The 10,135-nt window shown below is 35.5% G+C and overlaps 1 protein-coding gene across 3 annotated transcripts in view; it reads left to right on the forward strand.

The window, feature by feature from the left end:
* TOGARAM1 (TOG array regulator of axonemal microtubules 1) overlaps positions 1–8,648 on the forward strand; it is a 101,544-nt gene extending 92,896 nt beyond the window's left edge. For 2 of the 3 annotated variants that reach the window (XM_032244489.1, XM_032244490.1), the window contains 4 exons: positions 1,258–1,447; positions 3,377–3,596; positions 5,940–6,026; positions 7,509–8,648. In XM_032244489.1, the coding sequence (XP_032100380.1) occupies positions 1,258–1,447; positions 3,377–3,596; positions 5,940–6,026; positions 7,509–7,774 (763 nt within the window). In that variant the 3' untranslated portion in view covers positions 7,775–8,648. The remainder of the gene's footprint in view (positions 1–1,257; positions 1,448–3,376; positions 3,597–5,939; positions 6,027–7,508) is intronic. The other variant, XM_032244491.1, reaches the window with a different exon arrangement.
* The last annotated feature ends 1,487 nt before the right edge of the window (positions 8,649–10,135 follow it).

A 10,135-nucleotide genomic window follows, 5' to 3' on the forward strand; every position in this document is an offset into this window, starting at 1 on the left:
ACACACACACACACACACACACACACACACACACACACACACACACATCTCATAATGTTTTAAGAATATTTACAAATTTATGTTAGGGCGCATTCAAAGCTGTCCTGGGCCACATGCATCCCACAGACTGTGGGATGGACAAGCTGGATCTACCACATTGAGTTACCCCTTTATAGCTACGAAAAATATGCTATGAATACTATCATTGCCATAATAATTCCTGCTGGTCTCTAGTTTCTCACTGTCCCGTGCATGTTCATATGGCTACTTTGCAGGAATAAGTTAACATAGCAGGCATGAGACTGCTGTTCTTTAAAGGGCCTGCTTAGAGAGATTGCCCATTGGTTGACATCTGGGAGCTTGGGTTTTAAAAAGATTTCAACTTTTCCTCATAAGAGTGGTTCACGTAATCTTCTAAGGAGGATGAGTTTGAGAAAGAGATTCAATGTAATTTGTCTAGTTCTCAATGGGCAAGGAGCCTGTTCAGAAAAAGTTAACATTGTAGTCCTGAGACTGCTGTTCCTAAAAAAGGCTGCTTGCATGGTTAGCTCTTCGCTGGCATGGGAACCTAGGATTTGAAGAGGATTCCCACTGTGCCCTAACTGATAAGGTAGTTTACTGTGCCTAAATTGTTTGGGCAAACAATATGGTTTATGCTGAAACCCTGGTTTCCTTCTGGGAGTCTGGAATTTTGGTATGTCATAGGCAGACAGTCTACGTGACCAGCTCCCAGTAAAAACTCTGGACATAAGGCCTCTAATAAGCTTCATTGATAGATAACGTTTCATGTATTTTTGTGATAATTCACTGCTGAAGGAACTGTGTCCTGTGTGACTCTACTGGGAAAGGACTCTTAGAAGCTTAGATCTGGTTACCTCTAGTCTTTGACTTATGTATCTTTTCTCTCTGCTGATTTTATTTGGTGTTCTCCTGTAATAAATTTTAAGCATGAGTAAAACTAAATGCTAACTCTTACAAAATTTCCTAGCAAATATCCAAATCCGAGGAGATCTTGGGGACCCCCAACACAGATACTGTGGCTACGGGTTAAGTCATTTTATGCATTTTGGAAAATGAATGCATTTTGGAATAATGATTATTTTATGTATTATTATTTTATGCATTTGGAATGCATAAAATAATTCAGTTTATTCATTTTGGAAAGTGAATGCATAATGAGATTTTAAAATTATGTTTGTATAATAGTTTTTATAGGAAAGTACAAATGAAATTACATTTACCTTTCTTTCACTTTAGAGAGGTAACTGAAGTTCGTGAAGTCACCAGAAAATCAGTCCCTCGTAATTCCCTAGAAAGTGCTGAGTACCTTAAAGTCATAACTGGTTTATTAAATGCAAAAGACTTTCGTGATCGTATTAATGGGATTAAGCAGCTTTTATCAGATACTGAAAATAATCAAGAGCTTGTTGTTGGAAACATTGTGAAGGTAAGGACTTCTCAAAATTAATTTTCAGGCCAGGTATGGTGGCTCACGCCTGTAATCCAAGCACTTTGGGAAGCCAAGGTGGAAAGATCTCTTGAGGCTAGGAGTTCAACATTCAAGTCCAGTCTGGGCAACATAGCAAGACCCTGTCTCTACAAAAAGGAAAATAAAAATGTATTTTTATTTGAAACCTATATCAAATAAAGTTCAGTTTAAAAAACTGCCCTAAATTTTAATATTTTATATACTCTCTCTATATACATATATACAAATTACACAAATTTAAAATGGAATTTAATTAATAAATTACTAATACATGTATCATATATATTATTTTAAAGTGTTAAAATAAGCTTAGTGAAGAAAATGGATTGCCTGGGTTTTGCTATGTTAAAAGCATACTAGAACAACTCAAAGTAACTGAAACAAAATAAGAAGATAGCTTTTATTTGTCTGAATTCTGCCACAAATGGTAAGCTCCTTGAAGCTTCTGTATTCTCAGAGCTCTCAGAACCTGTCATTTAGTAAATATATGTTGAATTAATCAATAAATATTTTTTTAAAAAACAAAGACAAATAAGAGACTTGAACAGATATTAAAACTTTTCATATGTGGGTTAGAAATCTCTATATACTGATTTAGGTACTTATCTTTAGGAAGGCAAGCAAAAGAAAGGGAAATACTAATAAATATTCATCATATCAAAGCATGGATTATTTTTGCTTCATCAGAATTTAGTTCAGTTAATTTTATTAGTAATTTATTAATTAAATTTCATTTTAAATTTGTATAGTATGCATTATACTTGGCAAACATACCATAACTACTCTTCACTTCTAGTGGTATTGTCTCAGTTTTCAGAAGTACCATATTACCATGTCATGAGAGCCAGATATCAGATATTTTCTGATATCTATTGAGTAAAATAGATCTGTTGGGAAGATTATCCTTAACATGAAAAATGATAAATAAGTATTGGAAATTATTAGTGAATAGTCTCAGCTCATAGAGAGCTCTTCACTCATCTGACATGATTAAAGAATTGTTTAAGGCCGGGCGTAGTGGCTCAAGCCTGTAATCCTAGTACTTTGGGAGGCCGAGGCGGGTGGATCACGAGGTCAAGAGATCGAGATCATCCTGGTCAACATGGTGAAACCCCGTCTCTACTAAAAATACAAAAAATTAGCTGGGCATGGTGGTGCATGCCTGTAATCCCAGCTACTCAGGAGGTTGAGGCAGGAGAATTGCCTGAACCCAGGAGGCGGAGGTTGCAGTGAGCCGAAATCGCGCCATTGCACTCCAGCCTGGGTAACAAGAGTGAAACTCCGTCTCAAAAAAAAAAAAGAAAAAAAGAATTGTTTAGCATTCACTTTTATTATATTTTATGAAAGTTAAGGATTCTGAAGAGCAAGAAATTATTGTTAAGCTTATCAAGTTAAGAGATAATAATACAAATGTAACTCTGAAATTGCATCTAAAATTTTCACAATAAACCTAAACTGAAACTAGGTTAAATCTCCACAGTAAAACTTATATGTCTACTTCTAGTGTGAAAAGAGACAAAAACAGAAACTTTTCTTAAGTTCTTAGAGTTACCTAAGCTAATCTGCACCTTCCAGAAAACAGGATGTTTATCATTTTTACAGTCAGCCAGTCATCTGCCTGCTGAGCCACATTTTTTACCCCTTATTAGGTTGTCTTTTGGGGTGATTTTTGAGGCCTTCTCTTTTTGTTACAAGAAGATTTGACACTTAGATTTAGTACCTAAAATTTTATAAAGTTTCTGTTATTCAAGTTCAGGCAAAATAGGATGTTGACTATGTATTTAAACTGAGTAAAGTATGAGAAATATTATGAAATGCCAAGAGAATTATAAATAAAGTAGCTATAAACATTATTTTATTTTAAATATTTTACCAATTTACTTTCAGATTTTTGATGCTTTTAAATCTCGACTTCATGATTCTAATAGTAAAGTAAATCTGGTGGCTCTGGAAACAATGCATAAAATGATTCCTTTACTTAGAGACCACTTATCTCCTATAATCAACATGCTAATTCCGGCAATAGTGGATAACAATCTGAATTCCAAGAATCCAGGCATCTACACTGCTGCTACAAATGTTGTTCAGGCACTGAGTCAGCATGTAGGTAAGAAATCTTACTTTGGCACTCAAATTATTTTGACTTTCTTTTCATGTTTTTGTAAAGCTGAAATCCTAGTTATTCAGGTTTTTAAATTTAATATTGTCATAAACCTTTCTATTTTCTCAATAGCTTTAAAATTACTTTTAGTGATTAAATTCTTTTCCATTAAATTGACTTTCTTTTCCTATATCTTTGACTTTTATTTCTTTTTCTGCCTCAACCTCACATCTGATACAAAAGTAACTCAATACTTTGGCATGAGATGATGTGGAAATAAAATAAAGAAAAAATACAAAAATAAGAAAATAATAAACTAACTCAAAATGGATCATAGATTTAAATGTACAACTTAAATGTAAAACTTTTAGAAGATAATGTGAGAAAATCTTAGAACTTGGTGAAAAGTTTTACATATGGCACTAAAAGCATTATCCTGTAATCCCAGCACTTTGGGAGGCCAAGGTGGGCAGATCATCTGAAATTGGGAGCTTGAGACCAGCCTGGCTAACATGGTGAAACACTGTCTCTACTAAAAATACAAAAATTAGCTGGGTGCGGTGGCGCACTCCTGTAATCCCAACTACTCTGGAAGCTGAGGCAGGAGAATCACTTGAATCCAGGAAGTAGAGGTTGCAGCGAGCCAAGATTGCACCACTGCACTGCAGCCTGGGCAACAGAGTAAGACTGTATCAAAAAATAAAAAGTAAAAATAAATGGATAAAGAGACAAGCTACAGACTGGGAAAAATATTTTCAGACCACATATTACAAAGAAGTCGTATCTAGAATATATAAAGAAATCTCAGAGCTCAATATCAAAGAAACAACCAAATAAGAAAATAGACAAAAGACCTGAAGAAGTATTTAAACCGTGAGGCTATATGGATGGAAAATAAGGGAGGATATATGACTGGCCAAATAAGCATGTGAAAAGATGTTCAACATCACTAGCGATCTGGGAAATGCATATGCAAGTGAAGGCCATGATCACCACACAAGTATTGAAACAGCCAAAATAAAAAATAGTGACATTACAAAATGCTGACAAGATTACAAAGAAATCCATCTCATACACTGCTAAATATACCATCGAATACAACTTAATAAAAAAGAACTATTAAGAACATGCAACAATTTGCTATAAAAATATTATTCATCATGACCAAGTGGAATTTATCCCAGGGATGCAAGAATGGTTTAACATATGCAAATTAATGGTTCTTAAGTATTTTTCCTCAGGTTTAGTATAATATCATAAACTTTAAGTGACACCATCAGACCTTTATGAAGTGCCACTAGTGATGCTGGAAGTGCTCCCAATAAGCAGGGGAAAGTCATGACATGATAAATTCGAATTGCTTGATATCTGAGTAGCTTGAGGTCTGCAGCTGTGGTCACCCACCATTTCAGACAGATGACTAATCTTGTAAACAGATGACATAAATTTACATTATTGACAAATATAATACTGTAAATGTATTTTTCTTTTTCCTAATACGATTTTCTTTTTTCTAGCTTACTTTGTTGTAAGAATACAGTATATTATACATATAACATCCAAAATATGTGTTAATTGATAGTTACTGTTATTGGTAAGGTTTCTGATCAACAATAAGTTATTAGTAGTTAAGTTTTGGGAGAGTGAAAAGTTAAACATGGATTTTCAACTGTACAGGGGTTGGCTCCTCTAACCCTTGTGTTGTCCAAGGATCAATTGTAGTTATTTAAGATGAAACCTTTGGGTGGAAGGTACACAGGACCTCTATCTAATCTTTGTAACTTTCTCCATATCTATTATTATTTCAAAATTAAAACTTAAATTCAGTAAATGTAAAAACTGCTTCCCTTTTTCTGCTTTTTGATAAAACTATGCTATCATTTGGAATAAGATGACTAGGAGATTAAAGCACTTTTTTTGTTTGTTTTAAATACCACTTGATAGCTCCTTTAAAACTTTGTGAGGTATTTTTAGTTCTCATTTGCTTTAAGAATACTACTCTGTTAATATTGTGTTTGGTTTGGTTTTTCTTTTTTTTTGAGACAGAGTGTCACTGTCACCCAGGCTTGGGTGCAGTGGCACAAACATAGCTCACCGCAGCCTTGGACTCCTGAGCTCAAGTGATCCTCTTACCTCAGCCTCACAAGAAGCTGGAATTACAGGTGCTAGCCACCATGCCTGGCCTGTTAAGTTTTTATAGAAAATTTTAAATAGTGATTAACTATGTAGATTTTAAAAGTGTTACACATTTGCATCCTAGAAATGAATTTTGTTCTGTTCAGTGCTATGTAATGGAAAATAAGAGCTCATTACTCTTTAAACATATGTCTCTATGTTCTTTTTGTTTAGACAATTACTTACTTCTACAGCCATTTTGCACAAAGGCTCAGTTTTTAAATGGAAAAGCAAAACAGGATATGACGGAAAAGCTTGCTGGTAAATACTTTGTAATTTCTAAAGAAATATTTTATTAGCTAAAGATAAACTGATGGACTATTTCAATTTAATTTTAGGGTAGCTACCAACTTAATATAACTACACACAAAGTAGAAATAAATTGTGTAATGATCCACAAAAGAACCTTTTAATATTTTTATCCCAACAATTTTCTTCAAAAGAATTTTATCCCTTTTTTTCCAGTAAAAGTTCAGTCTTCCTATTAGTGTAACCAAAGGTAAGTTCTGCCGATCGCCACTTGCAAAATTGAATTACAAGGATGAGGTGCAGTGGAAGTAAAGTGACTTTATTTTCCAAAGTTAGCAGTTGGCAGATGGTTCAGGCTCCTGCCTTAACAAAACTGCTTCAAAATTTTCAGGCAAAATGCTAGGGTTTAAGAAGGAGAAGTTTTGCATTGAGGGCATGCAGTGGGCCAGGCAGTACAGTTCTACATGATTTGTTCCTATGACTTACCTTGAGTTATTGCCCCATATGGTGAATGGGCTGGTGTTATCTCAGGCTGGACTGGGTTGTAAATTAGCACCACAGTCTTGAGGTAATCTCCTGGTGGGGGAGAATTCCATAGGCACCTGAATTGTCTTAAGATTTAGATTCAGTCTCTGGAAACTTTTTTGACAGGGAGTCTCACTCTGTTGCACAGGCAAGAGTGCAGGGGTGTGATCTTGGCTCACTGCAACCTCTGCCTTCTGGGTTCAAGCGATTCCCCTGCCTCAGCCTCCCAAGTAGCTGGGACTGCAGGTACCTGCCACCACACCCAGCTAATTTTTGTATTTTTAGTAGAGACAGGTTTTCACCATGTTGGCCAGGCTGGTCCTGAACTTCTGACCTCAAGTGATCCCCCTGCCTCAGCCTCCCAAAGTGCTAGGATTATAGGCCTGAGCTACCGTGCCCAGCCCGGTCTCTGGAACTTCTAAGCAAACATAATTAAATAGGCTAGCAATGCAAAGAAGTGTCTAGTAGAAAGGGGGAGAGAAGAATTTATTATTTCATTACTAAAATGTTAATACAAAGGGCCACAAAAGGAAAAGAAAGAAAAAAAAAAACTTAAAAATAGCGTACTTGGTTACATTTGTAGAAATGATACAGAAAAAAAGATATTAAAATCAAATTTTGGTTCTTACAGAAAACTGCTATTTCAAAATCATGTTTGATAAAAGGTCCATGGGTTACTAATGTGTACATTTTTGTTTCATTGCATTTGGAAAACATCGAGATGAATTTGGGTTCATTTTCTCTCTTTACTATTTTGCCTGAACTAATTGTTCTATATGGGAGTCTAATATCATACTTGAAGCTCCCAATCTTTGAGAGGAAGGTTTCTTACATTACTTCTTTTAAGAAGCCTACCTTTTTAGGACAAATGGCATAGGAAGAAGCTTAGCATATTTTAGCTACTTCTTATTTAGCAGAGCTTAGGCTTATTTATTAAAAAAAACCTCCTCACTGTTTTTTATGTTTCAGATATTGTTATGGAACTTTATCAAAGGAAGCCACATGCCACAGAACAGAAAGTATTGGTTGTTTTATGGCATCTTTTAGGAAACATGACAAATAGTGGCTCTCTGCCTGGAGCTGGAGGAAATATACGAACAGCCACAGCTAAATTATCAAAAGCACTCTTTGCACAGATGGGTCAGAATCTGTTAAATCAGGCTGCATCTCAACCACCACATATCAAAAAGAGTTTAGAGGAATTACTTGATATGACAATTTTAAATGAATTATGAATCTTTGATAAAATATGGTATGAGGAACGAAAGTGTTTACATGATGACAAATGGAACTTTCTAAAAGTTACATTATCAGTGCCTGCAGTTCACAGCCAGTAAATTAAGTCAATGGCTATTTTTATTTGCAGCCTATGAGTACACAGCTGTCCTTTATCAACCCTACCACTTGTACCCATCACATAAAAACCTAAAGTATATCATTCATGAATGAGAATTCATGAAATCTCAGGCACGTGGGATGAATTCAGTTTTAATATTTTTGAGAAAAGTCCTGCTCATTTGCACTATTCTATACAAACTACAATTTGTTGCCCTATATATACAATTAGAATTATAATTAAAAATATACTTTTTATTATGTAATCATGTTCTGCTATGTCTCATTACTCAGCCTTATTTTATAACATGGAAGTCACTGAACTATGTTATCACAAACTAAGTTTTGTATATTATTTGTGAAAAACATGTATTTCTGAATCAGTCCGCTAATATGATTGTGCAGTATTGGCTTGCTTTTGCTGCTGTGTTAATATATTTGCTTACCTTTTGGGTTTAATTATCTACACAATTGTGAAATTTAACAAGATATAATAAAGCATGACAACCAAAGTTTTAGAAAACATTAAACATTTTAAATGCACGTTTGAAATACGTATTGAATGTAACCTCCCTATTTTTGTGTGCAAACACTAAATTTTATTTCTTTATGTTTTCACATTTATAAAGGTGTTATTTTGCTGCCCAGTTGTGTAATTCTCAAAAATAGTGCCAGGTCTTCTATAGGTTTTTTCAGAATTCTTGGGCTTACAAGTACTGTATGCATCTTTAAAAAGAAAAGGAGTGTTATAAAATAAAAGGATTTATTTCTGTAGATGTGTGAGAAATGTTTTATTTTTCCAACTTCCGTACATGTTAAAATGGAAAAAAAGAGTGTGTGTGTGTGTGTGTGTGTGTTATTAACCTATCACTTTCACTTGATCTACTTGTTATGATATTGACCTACAAATAAACCTGGGTTATCATTCTAACTTTGTAGGAAATTAGCTGTGTGACGTTGGACAAATCACTTGCTGGGTCTGGGCCTCAGTTTCCTCATCTCTAAAATGTAAGAGCACTGGGCGTGGTGGCTCAGGCCAGCAATCCCAGCACTTTGGGAGGCTGAGGTGGGCAGATCACTTGAGGTCAGGAGTTCGAGACCAGCCTGGCCAACATGGTGAAACCCCATCTTTAAAAAAAATAAAAAATAAAAAAAATAAAATAAAATGTAAGAGCTAGACTAGATGATTTTTAAGGCGCTATCCTATTCTAAAATTCTGTGATTCTATGTTCATTCTTTTTTACTTCTGAGTCACTGACCAGTTTTCAGTTTTCTAATGTATACGGCCGACTTTTTTTTTTTTTTTTTTTTTTGAGACATTGTCTCTCTCTGTCGCCCAGGCTGGAGTGCAGTGGCGCCATCTCTGCTCACTGCAACCTCTGCCTCCCAGGTTCAAGTGATTCTCCTGCCTCAGCCTACCGAGTAGCTGGGACTACAGGTGCCTGCCACCACACCCAGCTCATTTTTTGCAGTTTTAGTAGAGACAGAATTTCACCATGTTAGCCAGGATGGTCTCAATCTTGTGACCTTGTGATCTGCTCACCATGGCCTCCCAAAGTGCTAGGATTACAGGTATGAGCAATGTGCCCAGCCTGGCTGCTTTTAAAATTGTGATTTTTAAAAAATTTACTCTTAGCTTCTGAGGAAAAAAAAAAAAAAAACAAGAAAAGGCAAGCAGGTTGTTTCTATTTCAAGCTAAGCTAGAAGAGTAAAGAATTGGCTACTTTTTATATAAACTTTTATTTAATTACATACTTTAAAAATATATTTTCTTCTAAGTATTTTACTATAGTCTTCTAGTTTGGCATACTTTATGTATAGGGCCATAGAGTAAATATTTTTGGATTTGTAAACCCTTATTTTTTAACACTTAAAAAATGTAAAAAATATTCTTAGCACAGGCCATAGAAAAATAGGCCTCTGAGGCCAGGCGTGGTGGCTCAGCCTGTAATCCAAGCACTTTGGAGGCCAAGCGGGCAGATCACCTGAGGTCAAGAGTTCAAAACCAGCCTGACCAACATGGTGAAACCATGTCTTTATTTAAAAAAATTTAAAAATTTAAAAAAGCCGGGCGCGGTGGCTCACGCCTGTAATCCCAACACTTTGGGAGGCCGAGGCAGGTGGATCACGAGGTCAAGAGATCGAGACCATCCTGGTCAACATGGTGAAACCCCGTCTCTACTAAAAATACAAAAAAATTAGCTGGGCATGGTGGCACGTGCCTGTAATCCCAGCTACTCAGGAGGCTGAGGCAGGAGAAT

The sequence above is a fragment of the Sapajus apella genome, unplaced genomic scaffold (assembly GCF_009761245.1).
Source record: "Sapajus apella isolate SASKATOON/1434 unplaced genomic scaffold, GSC_monkey_1.0 scaffold55, whole genome shotgun sequence".
NCBI classification, from domain to species: domain Eukaryota; kingdom Metazoa; phylum Chordata; class Mammalia; order Primates; family Cebidae; genus Sapajus; species Sapajus apella.